The sequence below is a fragment of the Penicillium rubens genome (genome assembly GCF_028828025.1).
Source record: "Penicillium rubens strain IBT 27055 chromosome Unknown utg000003l_segment0_segment0, whole genome shotgun sequence".
Lineage (NCBI taxonomy): Eukaryota > Fungi > Ascomycota > Eurotiomycetes > Eurotiales > Aspergillaceae > Penicillium > Penicillium rubens.
In genome coordinates, this window is record NW_026890601.1 from 5,200,262 (window position 1) to 5,219,750 (window position 19,489).

The window sequence follows — 19,489 nt, forward strand, 5'->3', positions numbered from 1 at the left end:
CAGCTTTGATTGAGCTTCTAAAGTATTATGGTTAAGTCGTAGGGGTTTTATATAGAATGATAATGTCACTAGATTTGCGAGATGATTTCTTACGAATACTATTATCTTCCCTTCGCCAATACCTCCGGTCTTCCAGGGCTTTGCCGTCGTCTAGGTCATCAAAACATAACACATAACGTATGTATCAAGCAAATGCAGTCCACTGCGTACCACAAGCTGCCGCGACTTCTCGTGCCGGTCTACCAATCATCCCCTTCCAGAACGCAGAAGTACCAGAAGGAACGAGCTCTTCAATCTCCAAAGACAGCAAAGCATCAAAAGTCCAATCCTGACACCGTCCAATTGAATCCCTAGGAGCAGGCTCCTTCTCAATAACCCTGATCACATCGTGTCGTTGTTGGGACGTCAGATCGGCAATCTTGCACATGCCCACAGCCGCCTTGTCGATGATCTTCGTGGCGTACCGAGGCGCAAATCCGTACCACAACCTGTCTGAATCAATGACCTCGACTTGGAGCAGATCGCCGAATTCCAGGTTCCCGGGTTTGTTGATCATAAAGCCCCAGTGCGATCGATGTGTGGGGCTATCGCCGGGTCCGAAGACTTCTATTGAGAGGTTGTAGGCCATCTTCTACGCGGTCAGTCTTGAATTCATATTAAGGATTAAGGGTACGTACCCTTTTGTGTGTGTATGCAGAACTTCCCCAGGAGTTAATTTCAGAGATGTGGTCTCATAGCTTCTATAGGCAACGAGCCTATACTAAAGAGTATTAAGATCAGATGACTTGGATGTGATCGAAATTGACGCGAGAACCCGACCAATTGTGCGTTGTCGATTGGCGCCGTAACCCCTCTTTGATAGATTATGCCACTAGTTGGACTACACCAGGTCCTACGACATACAGAATGTTGACAGATATCACTAATTATTGATACGTCTATTCCCTACAATCGAGGCCATCAAGTACTCATACTCATTTTCCAGGTGTCAGGGCGGCATCTTCCAGCTCACCTCCACCCCCATGTCTCACCCAGATATCCAATACAACAAACGCAAATCGGTAACTAACCTTCAATTTTATATACAAGTAATGTCATATGTTCAGCTGATCTCAATACTCCCCTCCGGAACACCCTGCCTACTCCGCAACCTGCGCGCAAAGAACTGCATAACAGGCAACATCTCCTCCCGACTCGACGGCATCCCATCCCCCTTCCTAGCATACCGGCTCACCTCAACAAACTCAAAGACCTGCTTCGTCCTACGCACCGCCTCGTCCGAAACAGCCACGGAATCCCTCCCAGCAACCAGCAGCACCGGCGTACGATTCTTATCCCCGACCCTAGACCCCGACAAAGGATACGGCGCCCCGATAGAGATAACCCCAGAGAGAGCACCAACCTCCCCACTACCGACGTTACTAGTTCCCTTCAGCCCGATCTCCCGCGCAATAGCCAGCGCAGCCATCCCACCCTGCCCGAAGCCTAGCACCATAATCTCACGCAGCGCGTACCCGCATTTCTGCACGAGTGTGCTGCGCACGACGTCCGACACGAGGGTCTTCGTGCTGCGCGTTAGGCCGGCGTCCATGTCTAGTGCGCCGGTCGCGGAGTCGAAGGAGACATCGTCGCCCCAGTGGAAGCCGCCCAGGTCGAAGGGGAGTGGGGCTGTGCCTTGGACGGTGACGACGGTTGTCTCTGGGAGGCGGATGGCTTCGGCGAATTTTGTGAATGAGGCGGCTGTGTCGCCGAGGCCGTGGAGTAGGAGGAGGATGTTTGGGGCTGGGGATGTGGATTTGGAAGGGGTGGGGGAGGGGGCGGATGTGACGGTGACGGTGAGTTCAGATGGGAAGTCGGATGGGGTGGGTGTTTTGGTGGGCATTCTGAATTTAGGTACTCCGTAGAGTTGAGTCAAGTCAAGTTGACATGGGTTTCAGAGCTTGTGGAGCTTGGAGCTTGGAGCTCAGAGAATGTCTCAAGAGTGTGGCTGTGATTCGGTAAATGTGGCGTAGAGCTCAGCTTGTCAACATATGTATACACCGGATTTTAGGCCGCTTGAGATGGCTTTCCCTTCCGCTTCGGTGCTCACTCCGTGCCGCTCGTTACTCACTGAGTAGACTGGTGAGGTTAGCAGGAAACATTAGTGACTTCATTTTGCTAGGGGGCTACATAGTAATAGAAGTACCTATGGTTCCTAACTGCCAGCGCTGTGAAGGACTGTTGCATTGTTACCGGGAAAACGCATTGTAAATACAATTACTGCAAGAGGCCTCGGTAGGTTTAGCGAGTGGAGTGGGGGTCCAAATAGCAGCCCGAATGAGTTTTTTTGGGATAGTCCTACCTAGGTAGTCTTGTTCGAATTGAAACTGGGTGGCTTGCATAGATCTAGAAATTGTGATTTTGTGTGATTTCGGGGCTTCAGGCTAATAAGGCTTAATATTCACCAAATAACCATAATCGGTTCCATAACTCAGTTGGTTAGAGTGTGGTGCTAATAACGCCAAAGTCGAGGGTTCGACCCCCTCTGGAACCACGATTTCGTTTTTTTGTTCTTTCCTTTTTGCTCTATATTCTTTATCTTTATTATTTAAAAAGAAGCAAAGTGGTCGACGCGCGGCGAAAAAAAAAAAAGAGATCTTCAATCAGAACAGCAGCAATGTAATGATGAGGAACTGAAGACTGCGCTAAAAAAAAAGCCCTTACTGACGATCATGGTCTGGCACATTTAAGACAGTCCAACAGCACCAGAGACCAGACGGTCGATTTTGACATTACCAGCCTCCACGTTCTACCTCTTAGCAATATCCCTTATAAAACGCTAGTATCACTAAATCGATACTACTGCGGAGGCCGTCGTTAAGGCTGTTCGAGGATAGCGGAGAGAAGATCACGGCTACAAACGGCGCTATAGAGGCTTCAGGCGTTTCTTGACATAAGTGATATATATCTCCATCACAGGTAATTGTCTTCAACCCCCTTTGAAAATGGTCAAGTTCGGAGCAACTACTCGTGTTAGTTAATAGGACTCTAGTTACTCCTATAGAGGCCTGCGGATGCTCATCTGCTAGGGCTGGGGAATAGGACTACAAAGATGCGGAAATTACATTTCGAACCATAGTGATATATAATTTGATCCGCTTTGAGATGGATCTTCGCGCCTTATAGTGCCGTCCACCTACCCTGGCAGAACTGCGTCCACACGACCGTGCGAGGATGAAGGCTTCTTCAAGCTACAATGCCATTTCTGATCATATTTAACCCGAAATTAACTGAAAATAATAACTACTGACCGATACCATGTCAAACTAGTAACCTGGCAAAGATGATCTTCATCGACTGAAGGTTGTGGTGACTTCATAGCTTCAACTTTCAGTGTTTCATCAACTGAAGATATAGACGCGTCTATAATTGCCTTTCTTTTGTAATTCCCCTCATTTTCGGACAGTTCCACACTTTTATTTCATAGCAACACTAGCATACACAGGTTATATTCTTTTGGTTACATAGACTTGATGCCAATGACATGAGGGGGAACAAATTATATCTATGATCGATACTCCCTACAAAGTATCGTACATATATTATATATATGCCTTGGTTATTTGAATAAGAAGCAAAAATACCGACAAAGATGAAAAATATAGAGCAAAAAGCAAAGAACAAAAAAAGAAAGCGTGGTTCCAGAGGGGGTCGAACCCTCGACTTTGGCGTTATTAGCACCACACTCTAACCAACTGAGTTATGGAACCAGATAATGTAATGTTGCCGAGATATCTGCGCCTATCAACCTCTCGTTGTATATTGGGACAGAAATACTGACACTATTACAAAACATAAGGTCCCTGTTTGGGGCCTAATAAGGCCATATCCGTTTGACACTATATACCCAGGAAGACGCTCCTTTATGTCTAATCTAATACCCACTTCAACGCCTACTTTGACGCCGGAGCCTTATACTAGAGGTACGCCTACCTGTCTCAACTAGGTAGGCGTATTCGTAATATACGGGATATCATAATAAATCCCTTCTTTCCGCAAACGCCGCTGAGGCCTGGTCTTTTGGAACAAGACGATCATCACCATTTGAGATAAGTGCAACAAGAGTCGCCCTTCCGGCGTGTACAAAGCCAAGACGTCGCTACAATTCCAGCTCGGACTTGAAAGAAAGGAATGTGTTTGATTGTTCAAGACATTATCTGGTAAAAGATCATAGCTCAAATATGGCAATCTTCAGGGCTACGGCTATCCACTTGATCTTGGCGCTGGGTCTGTATAGCTCTAACAATTTTGCTATCCGCGTACAATGGCTCAGAAAGGCCGTTGCCTACATATAATTAAGATTAAGTTCACTAAATCCAGGCACCGTACGTCAATGGCAAAGGCACAAGGTACTATCGAGCCATATTTCCCACGTCAATCCCCGGGAAGTCTGGGAAAGCCTTACCTGACTGCATCAACAAGACATGGAGTCAAGCCGGAATTGACTTGGTTGATCTTTAAAAAGGATAAAAAGACTTGAGACTTAAAAATGCAAAAAGAAACGTGGTTCCAGAGGGGGTCGAACCCTCGACTTTGGCGTTATTAGCACCACACTCTAACCAACTGAGTTATGGAACCAGTAACTGTTTATCTTCGATATTTTAACCGTAATATTCGAGAATTTCAATTTTATGAATTTTGTACACAAAAATAGTATTTTTTTACCACCCAGTGAGCACGACCTGAGTTCTGACTGAGCATCCATGGATACTCCGAACGTTCACTCAGTAATACATGAACATCACTAAGCATACGCTGAGTACCTACCTAGGTACCTATGTACTCACTGAGTGACCATCCTGTGTTGTGAAATACTCAGTGAGCAGAACCCTGAGCGCCCTCATAAAGCGGCGGCACCCCGATCGAGAAAATGGAGACCGTGGCCTAAAATCTGGTATATACTGCCTACAAATGTATATTGTATGATGTAGATATGTCAGACGATGGAATCGAAACGCTCCCCAGCACACGAATCAGACACTTTCATAGTATTGACCCGTGGCCGACGAGGGTGGCAGATGGCTTTTGTAGTTGTTATTGTCGGATATCTCGGGCGATGAGAAGGCAACTTCGTTGGGAGCTGCGGATCACTGCGTCGCTAGTCTACGACTTCATTGGAGGACCACCAGTGAGGACCGCCGGTGACGGACACGGAGGACTTTCTATCATAACCCCCGCCAGGAGTGGTTTTAGCTTTTACCGAATCTCAGCTGTACTGATTTTTGGGTCCGCGGTACCGATGTTTGGTCCAGGGGTTGCCCCAACCTTCCAACTCACAGTTAGAATCGTGCTACGCCATACAACTGTTATGCTGTGCTACCAATCCTGCTTTCCGGCGGGGCTGTTTTCAACACCTTGAACATACTCCGTACAGGGTACAACTTCCCACCCTCGCAGTCGGTGTTACGAGTACGTGTCCCACTGATATCCAATAGCGCGCCGATCTGATGGACCCGAATGGGTCGTTTCAGCCCTACTCCGCTATGGATGGACGAATAAGAAGATGACACAGACGATGCAGGCTCCCATGGAGGTCAATTATACGGTTCTCATTACGCAGTTGAAAACTGATCAGCCTGGTTTAGCCGAGCCAAGCTTCCCCTTCAAGGCTTGTCGTCGCCTTATAAGTCTCGGCAACACTAGCCACGAGCAAAGTGGCGGTGAAGATGGAATGTCGGGTCTAACCCTTGTAATCACGTAATGAGCACCGGCTTCACAGAGGGTATATTAAGAAGTGCTTTGTATTAATAGAAATTGGAGTCGAATTTGTCTTCTAATATAATGCGGGTGGGCTCGGCTCACCTATCTAGGCACTTCAAACCAATTACGTATTGGGACATCTGGGGCGTTAAGCCACACTTGGACTAAAATAGCACAACCGCCTAGATACATATCGTCACGATTGTAGTCAGCGCATGATAAATGGATTGCCTTTGTTTTGTAAGGACAGCATATACCTACCTACTCTACAGTATGCATTAATATGATACATTATACGGAGTACTCCGTACCGTGCTATAGGGAAGGAAGCCCAAGCCACTATTCTCGCAGATTATATGGTGGGGCAACTCGGAGTTGAGACAGAGGGGAGAAAGCTACTCCTGAATCTTAGTACAACGTAGAGTACGTAGCCCTTCCACAGTATTCCGTGGTCTCTTGCGTGGGTATAAGATCCCCTCATCGCCCCGCTACCACGTCCTTCTTCTTTCCTTCCATCACTATACAACCTTTTTCTCACTTCCCTCCTTTTTATCTATATAAACAATGGCTTGGGGCTGGAGTAAGTCCAACTTTCCTTGCTGCTTGCATGCACCAGGGCCCGACCCGACCTGCATAGCCGGCGATATCCCAAGACCACTCCATTGGCCATGCAAGTGAAAGCCATGCTGACGCCAAGCCAGACGAATCCGAGAGGGCGCACCAGGATGTGTACAACGGCGAAGAGCATCACGAGGGCAAGTTCTCTCACGAGTTCGCTGCCGGTGCCGCTTCCTTTGCCGCTATGAAGGCCTACGAGGACCACGAGCGCAAAGAGGGTACGTGACACAGCGCATGACATTCCCAATTTGATCTATCATTGGCCAATCTTCTGACTTGGATTTGAACAAACAGGCAAGCCAGTCAGCCACGCCTTTGCCAAGGAACTTATCGCCGGCATCGTCGGTGGCGAAGTCGACAAGCTCGCCGAGACCAAGGGTATGGACTGGGTTGACCGCGAGAAGGCCCATCACCACGCCAAGAAGAACGCCGAGCACATGTACGAGGAGCGTTATGAGCGGGGCAACTACTAAGCCATTCGTATCGACGATGGCAATGGATGAATGATGAAATTGTTTTATGAACACCTCCGTGATCGTGTGTAGTAAGAAAGGCATATATGATCTATCAACAAATGTGAATATGTCGCTCGTACCTGGAAAGAGCGGTAAAGCAAGGCGTCCAATGTAACCCAAGATCGATATCGATATCCACATCCCGAGGTCGTATGTATGCATGATGCACGAACTTGCATGACATAGTTCCGACGGGCATACAACATACATAGGGCTATGTATGTCTACCTACCTTGTACCCCGTACTTCTAAGACATCCGGTCGGAATGAAAATATGAAATATGCGCCAAGCTTTCACAGGGATGCCGGGGGGTTTTATCGAGCCAGTCATCACCATGAGAACCCGCCGACTGCATTCCGGCTGCATTCCACTGCAGTCGTATCTTAGATCGGATACCAGTCGTTAGGCTAATGATGAATTGCGTCCGACTTGTGTGCTTGATTTCTTTTTTTTGTTTTTGTATGAAAATTGATAGATTATTGGAAGGTTGAAGACTGGACAAGCCTTGGAGTATGGAAGAAGTGAGGATATTCTTCAGGTCGTGGATTCCCAAAACTTCAAGAATCCGGCCTTGTGGATCTGAGGGTCCAGTTTCAGCCAATCAAAGTGCAAGGCTGACCAATTGTGGGTTTCCTGCCTGATAACCCAGGCGCCCAGCGCCGATGAGCTCATACACGTGCCAAAAGTATAGGTTCTGCTACAGAGTTTGCGGCGTTGCAGATTTTCTGGGGGAGATTCTCGAGGCTTAAGATCTCATCGTGGAATTTTTACTTGTTTTTTTTTCTTCGAAGGATTCTTCTTTATATCATTCGTCCTTCTCTTCTCAGGAGTGGCGGCGAGGCTTTGGTTTACTTTCACTCAAGCTTTCGACCCCTCGCACTTGTGTGGGATTTCATGTTCGGATCAGAGCCGTCACTCCCAGGTTCAAACCCGTCTGCAATGACGGTGTCTTGTTGGTCAGGATGAAATTTGCCAAGTTTGTATTTCCTTGAGACTGTGAGACATTCCAGTGGCTGACCCAATCCGCAGAGAGCTGGAACAGGAACTCGTTCCCGAATGGCGGGCAAAGTATCTCGACTACAAGGTAGGTCATTGTCGCAATGCTTGATGTGTCACAACCGTATTTACCTGGATGTACTATTTAGACCGGGAAAAAGAAAGTAAAAGCCATTACTCGAGCTCTCCAGAAGGCGAACCGCAGTCCCCTCGTTCCGTCCCATCGGCAGTTCGCCACCACCCCGCAAAGTCGCGGCGCAGCCCAATCTCTCACGCCCTCCAATACCGATAAACAACTCGATGCGGGAGAACACCATGGTTCATCAACGCCACAGCGAAGTGGTGCCGATCCGCCATCGACGCGCTCCACGCCGGTCCCGAAAGCTGAGCGACAACCGCTACGCACTCCAGGATCGCGGTTTTCGGAAAATATTGGTAGCTATGGGAGCATACTCGCAACGCCGCCACAGCAACACCATACCGCAGGTTCGGACGTAGGCTCCTTTGAACTTCCGGACCCGGCACTTGACCCAGACGAGGACTATCTGCCACACGAGGACACTGCAGACAGACCCAGGAACCTCCGGACACCTTCGCCGGTCATGGATCGCCGTGGCATACCGAAGGCTTCACCGTCTCGCCCTTTATCAGAACCATTACCGGCCCAGAGGCCCCAATTGGACGAACGGACGAGCTATCAGAGTCAAATGGGCGACCCATTAACAAAGGTGCCGTCTGGCAGCCGGACATCACAGCTTCTGCGTCGCGTGTTCACAGCGGAGGGAGAGCCTGGTGGGAGACGACCACAGTTGGATTCTGGCGCTGGCGCCGAGGTCGATAAACGCCAGGACGAGTTCTTCGAGTTCTTGGATAGCGAGTTGCACAAAATTGATACGTTTTACGTGATGAAAGAGCAAGAGGCCACCGAGAAACTGCGGGTCCTTCGCCAGCAGTTACATATTATGCGAGATCAGCGCATGCAAGAGGTCGAGGCTGCTAAGAGAGGCCTCCGATCCGATGACTCCGAAACACAGCAACGGCCCAACGGATTCGCAAAAATCAAAAACGGTCGGATCAAGGGTTCGTTTGTGGGAAAGAATCGTTTCGGTAAGAACACGGAAGCTCTGGCCCAGATGGCGACTCCTGGCATGCACCCCCAAGATGATTTCATTGCCAACCGGAGGGACTTTATGCGGCGGCAGGATCCACATAGTCAAGAAGTGCCCTATCGCTCCGCCAAGCGCAAGCTCAAACATGCGTTGCAGGAGTTCTACCGCGGAGTGGAGCTTCTCAAGGGATATGGTTATTTAAATCGAACGGCCTTCCGGAAGATTAACAAGAAATACGACAAAGCGGTCAACGCCCGCCCCCCGCTCCGGTACATGTCTGAAAAGGTCAATAAAGCGTCCTTTGTGCAGAGTGAAGTGATTGAGAGCTTGATGGTAGCGGTCGAAGATTTGTATTCCCGTTACTTTGAGCGCGGTAATCGCAAAATCGCCGTCTCTAAACTCCGTCACACAATCAACAAATCTGGCGATTACTCACCAAACACATTCCGCTCCGGTCTCTTGTTGATGGGCGGAACTCTGTTTGCCATCAAGGGCTTGGTTGATGCTACGTCAAAACTCCGCTCCGATGATGTCGCTGAACATGTTCAGACCAGTTATCTCCTCCAGGTAAGTTTTTGGCTCTTTCGCCTATTGTGTGACCTCATTGACTAATTGAGCAGATATATGGTGGGTATTTCCTCATAGTGTTCCACGTCTTGCTCTTCTGCTTGGATTGTATGATCTGGACAAAGTCGAAGATCAATCATGCATTTGTTTTCGAATACGATAGTAGACACACTCTGGAGTGGCGTCAGTTGCTGGAGGTATGTCCTGCTCTCCGGTAATAGCTTAGATTCATTCTGACAAGTACAGATCCCTGCTTTCTTCCTTTTCTTGATGGGCCTATTCATGTGGCTCAATTTCTCATGGTACAACGATATGTATATCTACTGGCCTGTCGTTCTTATTGGCTTGACGATCATTATTATTTTCTTGCCGGCCCGTGTTCTTTATCACAGGAGCCGCAAATGGTTTGCTTTTTCGAATGTGAGTCCGTATGGCACCATGTTATTGTTTATTAGCGTATCTGACCGATCTAGTGGCGACTTTTGCTTGCCGGAATCTACCCAGTCGAGTTTCGTGATTTCTTCCTTGGCGACATGTACTGTTCTCAGACATATGCCATGGGGAACATCGAGCTCTTCTTCTGTCTATATGCCTCGTACTGGGACTACCCTCCCAAGTGCAACTCCTCCCACTCTCGACTCTTGGGCTTCTTCCAATGCCTTCCCTCTGTCTGGCGAGCTTTCCAATGTATACGCCGATACCTGGACACGAAGAACGCATTCCCCCACCTCCTGAACTTGGGCAAGTACATATTTGGCGTCCTCTTTTATGCCACTCTCAGCATGTACCGCATCGACCTCCAAACGCGGTTCCAAGCCTCCTTCATCACCTTCGCCCTTTTGAACGCCATCTACACCTCAGTATGGGATCTAATCATGGACTGGAGTTTGGGCAACCCATACGCAAAGAACCCAATGCTCCGCGATGTCCTCGCCTTCCGTCGCGTATGGGTATACTACGCCGCAATGCTGCTCGACGTGCTCGTCCGTTTCAACTGGATCTTCTACGCAGTATTTATCAAGAATATACAGCAGTCCGCCCTGCTTAGCTTCCTAGTCTCCTTTTCAGAAGTCTGCCGCCGCGGTGTCTGGTCCATCTTCCGTGTCGAAAACGAGCACTGCACAAACGTCCTCCTCTTCCGTGCCTCCCGTGATGTCCCTCTCCCCTACGACGTCCCCTGCCCAGCTGTACACCCCCTCGACGGCTCAGCAGAAGACGTTCAACTCCAAGAACAGCAGAACGCTTCAACATCAACACCCTTCATGTCGCCCGGCGACATCGAGCAGGGAACACCTTCTATGTCCAGCCTGCGCAACCGCAACCGCCGCCCCTCGGTTGGTATCGGTCGGGTCGGCACGATCGTGGCCTCAGCCCACGCGCAGGATTTCGAGCGAAGACGTCTGCCAAACTTCATGTCCAGCGCGAGTTTAGGACAGGATATGGACCGAGGCGGAGACGATGATAGTACGGACGAAGACGATGAGGGTGATGTGAGTACGGACGAGGATCCAGCATCGAGACCGGTCCCGGAGCGTAGGGATACGATGGGTCGCATTGTCGAGTAGGTTTCAAGAGGTGTCTGTCAGTGCCAATGATCACGGGGGATATTGTTTTATCGGCCCCGTCGGGACGGGGCCGTCGCCCTGTCTAATGTGAAATTATAGATATCTCCAGTAACTTGCATATACTTCTTATCTTGCTATGCATAAATATTAATATTGGTTTATGTCCATCTGTTCTCTTCGCAGCAATCACACATAATATAAGATACACTAACGGATACGTGGCCGGAGTCCGGTCTGAGGTAGTTGTTTCCTCGGGATGGGACCCGCCTGGTACGTGCTCCTGCCCCTTCCAGGTATGCACATCGCCGGGCCACCCGTGGACGGAAAGATTGCCTGATGTGATGACCGGGCGAGTGTCCGCAACAATACTGTTGGGATCAGAAATATTGTCAGCTGATCCTCGGTAGGGCTACCGAGTACCAACATAGACAGTACATGTAGTTCGCTCACTTCCACTTCTTTTCCTCGACCCGGGCAGCCAAACTAGTCGCATTACTCTTCCTCTCCTCTCCGAAAACTCTACCGGATAGCAGGAGCAAGGTTTGCACGGTTATGGCGTTAGGAAACTCAAGTCGTCTGTCTACATGCGGTCTTGACCGGCTAGTTTCGAACCCCTGGAGATCCCGGTCTGGGAATCGCCTCCTAAGATGCAAGTGGTTCCGGGCCAGATGATGAGCCACGAACTTAAATGTCTCGCATCGGCCGGTCTCGGGTGTGCCTAGATCCTGCGTGGCGAGTTTCGTGTCTTCGGGCGAACATTGAGACTACCGTTAACCTAGCGGTGTATGTCTCCAGGGCTGCAGTCCTGTAGTATGATTGTATACCCCTTGCCTATAACACTTATGCTAGCAGTGCTGCGAAAAATGCTACCTTGATGTGAAAGGAGGGTATCGAAGCGACGGGCGTAATTGGTATACCATGAGAGAAAATGATTCGATTATCTCCAGGATATGTGAGGGATGAGATGCGGAAAAGGAATCATAGGTGCGCTGTTGCGAAAGAGGGAAAGAGAAGGAGCAAGATTGATCCAGATGGGTTAGGCATTTAGAATTTCCTATTGGCCTGATCAACCAGCCTCAACGATATATCTTCGCCACTGATAACGTCGTATCTGTAGGGGTCAATCTTACTTAGTTTGTCTTAGCGTAGGACACCCATGTTGGGGCTATCTCCGGCAGGATTGTTTTTCGAAGGCAACTGCATGCATGGATCCTGCATCTCACGGACTCTTCTAGAACATTTCTGAGAGGAAACCAACTTAGAAGCGGGAACCGACAAGGGTTGGAAGATGCGATTGAAAGAACGGAGGACGGAGTATAACATAGGGAATGATAGGGGTGGATCATACTAAACTAGCGTTGGAATCCTATCTACTCCGTACCGTCTCTCAACGTTTCTGCTGCCCCATATGCTAGTTTGAGCCAAAAAGGCGAAGCTCCACAACAGCGGTAGAGGGTGGATAGGGTTCGTATTGGAAGGTTTGTCTCCGGAGACTTCGTACTCCGTTACTCCCTCCAGAGTAGAGATACTCCAGGGCGCACATATGGCCTGATCTTTTTCATATAGATTCACAGCACGGTCTGTAGTTGGCATATGCGCAGATTCCTATTTCGGTATTCCGGGGGCCGACGATCGAACTCTCGCGTATCGACCAAAGGGGCGATTATATATATATTATTATTCTAACCAATGCTAAAGAAGGTATATCTGAATTATGTGTTACAATAGGTAAGTTGTGATGCCTGCAATATACAAAGTTCACTTTAGTGGCGACCGGGTACTGTTGCCGGTCACGGAAGCAAATGCCTCAGTGGCCAAGGGACCGGGAAGCGGTTGGGCTTGGCCAAGAGAAACCTTGGAAAAGCCCTCTAAGCCCCCCTAAGCCCCCTGTTCTTCTACTTTTCTTTTTTTTTTTTGCTTTTTCTTTTTTCCCCTTTAAAACCCCTCAATGTAGTACGACGCTGACGTAGAACACTGGCCAAAGCTTTTCAGCTTATCTGGTGAATTAGATAATGGCAGTTTCACCGGGCGTATCTGAGCGAAAATGCAAGTTAAACTTTGCAATGGTTGTAGAGATAACGTATCAGGATAACCTTGATAACCTTGATAAGCTTGGAAAAAGGGTCGAAAAGAATAAGATAGAACGTATATTCTCTTATTTTAAAATACGTATGGATATCCAGAGAAGAGTCGTTCTGCAACGTAGTTTTAAGGTTGCACTTTTTCCAAACTTCTCCGCGTTTCCCCCCATGGGGTAGCGATGGAGAAATCCCTGGGTGTCCAACCATTTTCTCTTCCAAAGGATCTTCTCCACATGGTCTCCACGTACCTGTCGTCATACCAGGCAGATTAACTGCAATATTTCAATGGTACAATTGTGGAATAAAAATAATTTTAATTATTTCCCCAGTTTCAAGTGGATCTCTGCAGTTTTAGTCCTGAAACTCGGCGTATGATCCCCATTCTAGTACATAATGTGCGCGAATATCCCAAGTACCCACACTACTAAGGATTGTGGCGAGTCACCGTTCCCTACATTGACTCCAATTGACTAGCCTTTTATCTGTCGTTCTGGGCGCCCCATATATCAGGCAGCCCGTGATATGAGGAGAGAGGTTATAAACGGCGCCGTGTCCCGCAGACTCCGAGACCCAGTTTTGTCTCCGCCGTACATTCCCCGTTCCCTAATTCTACAATATGATGGATATGAAAAAAGAAAAAGACCTTGAGGGTCTCGATGATATCCATACTAGTCCCGTTCATAACCACGATGATGTGTTTGGAGAAATCACCGAATCAGGACCTAACTACCGAAATGTATGTTTCTTTTTCTCTTTTTCTCTTTTTCTTTCTCCATAAGAAGTTCAATTGGGCCAAAACTGACACCCTCTTTAGGTAGGATGGGCAGGAACAGTGATCCTCATGATGAAGAGTCAAATCGGCCTCGGTGTCCTTTCCATCCCAAGCGCTTTTGATACATTAGGCCTCATTCCGGGCATCATCTGCCTCCTGGTTGTTGCCATCATTACAACGTGGTCCGACTACATGGTCGGCGTGTTCAAGCTCAACCATCGTTCAGTCTATGGAATCGACGATGCAGGTTTCTTGATGTTTGGTGTGATCGGTCGTGAGGTTTTCGGCTTTGTATTCTGCCTATGTACGTCTCTACAATCCCAGCAATTATAGACTCATTTCTAACCTGCTCTAGATTGGATTTTCGTCGCCGGCTCAGGAATGCTCGGTCTCTCAATCGCCCTCAATGCCGTCTCAACCCATGCCACATGCACAGCCGCCTATGTTGCTGTTGCAGCCGTCTCGGGAATTGCCTTCGCCAGTATTCGAACGCTCGGAAAAATCAGTTGGCTAGCATGGATTGGTCTGGTTTGTATTCTCATTGCGAGTAAGTCTCCCTGACCTCGCAGGAAATAGCATAACCCTAACCGATTTCTACTATAGTCTTCATCGTCACCATCGCTGTCGGCGTTCAGGACCGCCCGGTCTTGGCCCCTCAAGAGGGAATCTGGGTATCCGACTACAAGCTCGTTGCCAATCCCACTTTCAGCGAAGCCATTACCGCCGTGGCCTCGATGGTCTTCGCCTACGCCGGTACACCAGCTTTCTTCTCCATCGTATCGGAGATGCGTGACCCGAAATACTATACTCGCTCGTTGGTCATTTGCCAAGGCACCGTGACTGCTGTCTACATTACCATCGGTGTTGTCGTCTACTATTTCTGCGGTTCTTACGTCGCCTCGCCTGCACTTGGTTCCGCTGGTGTGACTATGAAGAAGATCAGTTATGGCTTTGCCATTCCCGGCCTTCTGGTCACTGTGATGCTATTTGTTCATGTAAGCACTTCCTCTCTCAGTCCCCTCAGTCTTTTTTATCTCGATTATGGACTAACACAATACTCATAGTTACCCGCAAAATTCATCTTCGTCCGCGCGCTTAGAGGCTCCAAGCACCTCACCTCCAACAGCATGGTGCACTGGAGCTCGTGGATCGGCTGCACCGCAGGAGTCGGTCTTATTTCCTACATCATTGCAAGCGCCATTCCCGTCTTTGACAGTCTCGTCTCGCTTATTGGTGCTTTGCTCGGCACATTCATGTGTTTCCAGCCCATGGGCTGCATGTGGCTGTACGATAACTGGGGCAAGGGGAAGATCAACCGATCCCCGAGGTGGATGGCTATGGTTTGCTGGAGTGTTTTCGTCGTTGTTATTGGTACTTTCATGATGATCGCGGGAACATACGGGTCTGTCGTCAGCATCATGGAAAGCTATAAGGCGAACGGCGGTTCAGCTGCTTGGTCCTGTGCGGACAATTCAAATTCTGTATAGACCGGTGCCGTCTAGAGGATGGAGTCCTTTCTGCTATGTCTTACACGAGTGCATTAGAAGTACTTACATATATATTTGAAGCGTGTTAGAAATGTCATACAATTCAGAGACTTTCCTCATATCTGGTAATTAAGGTATTAAGATTGTCTGAAATCAATATTGATGCAGACCTATAAGGTAGCTGTTGGGATGTTGGATGTCAGATTGTGTTCTCAGCGGAAGGGTGGCACTTTTCCTTCAGATATTCTTTGTTTTACATTCATAGACCTCCAACCTCCCGAGGTCCATCTACCCCGGCCCACCAAAGTGTAAACGTAAGCAGTTCGCCCCCATATTTGGCTTATCACACGTGACCCATCACATCATAGGGGCTCCACCTCCAGGCTTCACTCATCTCTCTCTTTGTCGGTGATCTATTCCAACGCTCTATACCAGTGCCGAGAGACCAAACGTGTCCCAATTTACAGTTATGGCTGCAAACACCAGATATGAACCCGCTCCTCAGCGGGACTCCTTAGATGAGCCGTCCTACCCCCAAGCCCCTCCCTCCTACCAGGCTACAGCAGCTCCAGCGGAGCCAGCGCCTCGCAGTGAGGGTGACAATATGCCCGATGACTTCAAGGTATGCTTTGCGCCATGTGGAGGATCCACACCCGGTCAAAAAGATGGAAGCTGACAAAATCGCCTAGTTCGGAGGCACCGTCGCCGAAGGCACTATTGACATCCGAATGCAATTCGTGCGCAAGGTGTACTCTATTCTGTAAGTTCAACACGATCCACAAACGCAGACCCAAGCGCATGGGTTATACAAGGAACCTTCCTACTAACGCACCCAGAACTGCTCAACTCCTCCTCACAACGATCCTCAGCTCAATCTCCTTCTTCAACGACTCCTACCGCACTTGGATCCAGTCCAACTTCTGGTTGATGATAATCTCCGTCTTCGGCGCTCTGGGCTTCATGCTCGCAACCTTCTGGAAGCGAAAGTCCTACCCAGCAAACCTCCTCTTCCTATCCGGCTTCACCATCCTCGAAGCATACTCCATCAGCGTGGCGACATCATTCTACGACGCGAGGGTAGTTGTGCAAGCGCTCGCGCTGACACTGGGGATATTCGTCGCCTTGACGCTCTTCGCATGTCAGACCAAGTACGACTTCACCGACTGGATGCCGTACCTGTTCGGCGCGTTGTGGTTCATGATCCTGTTCGGGTTCGTGGCTATGTTCATCCCGTTCAACAGCACTATTGAGATTATCTATGGTGTGCTTGGTGCGCTTATCTTCTCGGGTTATATTCTCGTTGATACGCAGTTGGTTATGCGGCACTATCATGTTGAGGAGGAGATTGCTGCTTCGATCTCGCTTTATCTTGATGTGCTTAATCTGTTCATGTCCATTTTGCGGATCCTGAACGGGGCTAACAACAACAATTAATTACGCATTGGAGTTCGGAGGGTTGGTAGAATACGTACGATCTTGCCTGGATTGCCTGCTTTTAGCAGATCCTGGCGTCGAGGAAATGCTGGACTAACAGGCTTGGGTTTTGGTGCTTCTCAGAACTAGTTTCGGATGGGAGTCTTCTTGCTTTACATCAGGCCTTGCTTGTTTTGCTTTCTACTGTACACTTCTCCTTCATATCTGAATCTTTACAAGTCTGTTCCGTATAAGTTCGTTCTGCATCCTATTTTCCCTTTTCTTTCCTTACTGAAGCAAAGTAATCAGCAGCCAACCAATATAAAATTAAGCAACCGAGTCAAATAGATAGTCGAATAGATACAATTCTCCAAACGCCCAGCATGGACAACCCAAATCAAATGAAATTTAAACCATGCAAGGAGCAATACTCAATAGTGTAGACATCACGGCGAACATCTAGAGCAACGCGCAAAGGAAAAGGAATATGCAAAGAGAAATGAGCCTGGTGAACGGGCAAGAAAAGGCCAAGGAACAAAAGTTCCTCAGACGGGATACGGCAGGCTCGCAGATCACGACAAGACCAGGCCTAGGCCAACAACAAGGGGAAGAGGATTTTTATGCAGAAAGGAAAGGGGCATATTAATGCGAGGTTGTAAAGAAGGTGTTCGTAACCAGACACACGATCATGACGAGGAAGCCGTAGAGAGCCAATGCCAGGCTGAGTCGGCGAAGCAGTGCCTTGCGCCAGTGGCGGGTGCCACGGAGCAGAAGGCCACTCTCGGTCAATGAGCGAGCAAGGGAACCCTCGCCTTCGTCGCAGTCATCATCTTCCGAGAGATCATCCTCTGCCTCATCGTCCTCTTTCATTAAGCCCTGGTGGGCAGGTGAGTCGGGCGCGGAGATTTTGTAGTAAAACAAGCCTGGGAGAATGAAACTGATGCTCGTGCTGCCGGTGCTCCCGACGTATGCCAGCACAGATTCAAGGGAGGACACGGTCATGGCGACTAGGTAGCTCAGGACCAAGATGGTGGTTGTGATAACGGAGAAGCGCAGATCGCTCATTGGCTCTGGCGTGCGGTTTCCGCGCGGGCCTAGCAGTGGGTGTCGGTTTGGAGAACTCTCTGTGCCGATGATTTGTGGCTTGGGGCGCCATTTTAGAACAGCGTCGACTGAGGCTCGACACGGGTGGCATTGTAGTGGATAAGAGAAGACTACTAGCATGACGATTGCGGCGCGGCCGATCGTTGCGTACACGCCTGGTGGGTACATGCCGACGATATTGCCGCCTACGCTATTGCCAAAGGATAAGTACCCGGTGATGGCAACGAGAATGTAGGTTGCAGCTGCGCTACCGGCGCTCGCAAAAACCACGGCAGTTGTGCGGAAATGGCTGTTATTGCCGATTTCGTTGAGAATGGAGAACATCTGGAACGTCTGTTAGAAAAGGACCGACGGGCCACAACTCGGAGACGTACGTTTTGATGGCAAGTGAACGCAAAGACGATAACTGGCAGACTGCTGAGAGTCGGAATTGCACCTTCCCAATGGCCCACGCGAATCGGGCCTCGATCCTCCTTAGTGTCTCCTAGGATAAAATTGTACACAACCAAGATAACCAAATAGGCCATGGACACCAATGCCGCAATACTAGTATACTTCAACGAATCTAAACGGCGCAGGTAGGAAATGGGAATCACGATCAACCTAAAATCAAATGGTCAGCACTTCACCCTCAGCTCGGCACAATACACAAGGCGACGCACATAAAAGCCGTAACCCAAAAATGGCGGTCCACCAGGAAATCATATGCTGGCTCGCTGCCGACGAAGCCCTGTACCACCCCCGGCATGAGATCTCCAATGATGATGAGATAGCTCACGCCGACCCCGAAACATTTGATCGCAATCGCACAGTCAAAGACCACGGCGGCGTTGGGGTATGTTAACTGCGATAGCGCAAAGAATGAGGCGCTTCCGCGATCTAGGTATAGTGCGCATAGCGATTGCAGGTAGAGGCCGAACCCTGCGGTGGTTGCAGACCACAGAACCACGCAGACGCCGAGGACGATTCCCATACGGGAGATGGCGAGGGGCATCGCAAGCACACCGGCACCGATGACTGCAGTGAGAAAATATATCAGAATCGGAGCACCGTAATGCATTGTGCGCCTCCTCGCACTTACTGGTATTGACCAGATTGATCACGCTACTGGACCAGCTGGCCTCACCCACGACATCTCCAGGTCTTCCGCGGGCTACACGCCTAATGGAATCCGAATTAGCTTCCATCAACATCAAGAATTCATGTTCCAGCCTACCTCCACAGCAAATTCTGGTGCCCCCCAGATGGACTAACCCCGATCGCAGCCTCCTCCATTTTAATATTGGTTATCTGTGGCGGAAATGGTGTTATCGGTCAAAGATAGGCGCGCAAAGCATAATTAACGGCCGCTACCAGCGGGGCCGAGATCAAACCAAAAGAGAGGGAGTAAAGAGAGGGAGTGTAGTAGTTTTGAAAAGAAAGGTCTCTGAAAAATGGGAAATAACAGGGAGGAATTAAGGAGGGAAAGACGGCCAGTTGAAAGCTTCCAAAGTTCCAAGACTTATCGGGATGACACATGACC

General features: G+C 49.1%; 8 protein-coding genes across 8 annotated transcripts; 5 read left to right on the top strand and 3 right to left on the bottom strand.

The window, feature by feature from the left end:
- Positions 1-184: 184 nt before the first annotated feature.
- N7525_008200 (uncharacterized protein) lies at positions 185-628 on the bottom strand (the record flags this gene model as incomplete). The annotated part of the gene is made up of 1 exon (XM_002568629.1): positions 185-628. One exon carries the CDS (start codon positions 626-628, stop codon positions 185-187), a length of 444 nt encoding a protein of 147 aa, XP_002568675.1.
- A 474-nt stretch (positions 629-1,102) lies between these two features.
- Positions 1,103-1,882, bottom strand: N7525_008201 (alpha/beta hydrolase; the record flags this gene model as incomplete). Its single annotated transcript, XM_002568630.1, has 1 exon — positions 1,103-1,882. The coding sequence occupies one exon, from the start codon at positions 1,880-1,882 to the stop codon at positions 1,103-1,105; it is 780 nt and encodes a 259-aa protein (XP_002568676.1).
- A 3,660-nt stretch (positions 1,883-5,542) lies between these two features.
- On the top strand, positions 5,543-5,740 carry N7525_008202 (uncharacterized protein; the record flags this gene model as incomplete). The annotated part of the gene is made up of 1 exon (XM_002568631.2): positions 5,543-5,740. One exon carries the CDS (start codon positions 5,543-5,545, stop codon positions 5,738-5,740), a length of 198 nt encoding a protein of 65 aa, XP_002568677.2.
- A 563-nt stretch (positions 5,741-6,303) lies between these two features.
- Positions 6,304-6,830, top strand: N7525_008203 (DUF3759 domain-containing protein; the record flags this gene model as incomplete). Its single annotated transcript, XM_002568632.1, has 3 exons — positions 6,304-6,319; positions 6,441-6,575; positions 6,652-6,830. 3 exons carry the CDS (start codon positions 6,304-6,306, stop codon positions 6,828-6,830), a joined length of 330 nt encoding a protein of 109 aa, XP_002568678.1.
- A 1,005-nt stretch (positions 6,831-7,835) lies between these two features.
- On the top strand, positions 7,836-11,110 carry N7525_008204 (SPX and EXS domain-containing protein; the record flags this gene model as incomplete). Its single annotated transcript, XM_061214331.1, has 6 exons — positions 7,836-7,849; positions 7,903-7,957; positions 8,019-9,545; positions 9,599-9,742; positions 9,792-9,965; positions 10,019-11,110. The coding sequence occupies 6 exons, from the start codon at positions 7,836-7,838 to the stop codon at positions 11,108-11,110; spliced, it is 3,006 nt and encodes a 1,001-aa protein (XP_061068762.1).
- A 2,697-nt stretch (positions 11,111-13,807) lies between these two features.
- Positions 13,808-15,450, top strand: N7525_008205 (uncharacterized protein; the record flags this gene model as incomplete). Its single annotated transcript, XM_002568635.1, has 5 exons — positions 13,808-13,927; positions 14,006-14,267; positions 14,319-14,510; positions 14,567-14,958; positions 15,028-15,450. 5 exons carry the CDS (start codon positions 13,808-13,810, stop codon positions 15,448-15,450), a joined length of 1,389 nt encoding a protein of 462 aa, XP_002568681.1.
- Positions 15,451-15,919: 469 nt separating this feature from the next.
- Positions 15,920-16,884, top strand: N7525_008206 (Bax inhibitor-1 family protein; the record flags this gene model as incomplete). Its single annotated transcript, XM_002568636.1, has 3 exons — positions 15,920-16,072; positions 16,140-16,210; positions 16,287-16,884. 3 exons carry the CDS (start codon positions 15,920-15,922, stop codon positions 16,882-16,884), a joined length of 822 nt encoding a protein of 273 aa, XP_002568682.1.
- A 621-nt stretch (positions 16,885-17,505) lies between these two features.
- On the bottom strand, positions 17,506-19,242 carry N7525_008207 (uncharacterized protein; the record flags this gene model as incomplete). Its single annotated transcript, XM_002568637.2, has 5 exons — positions 17,506-18,291; positions 18,342-18,570; positions 18,630-18,984; positions 19,049-19,128; positions 19,184-19,242. 5 exons carry the CDS (start codon positions 19,240-19,242, stop codon positions 17,506-17,508), a joined length of 1,509 nt encoding a protein of 502 aa, XP_002568683.2.
- Positions 19,243-19,489: the final 247 nt, after the last annotated feature.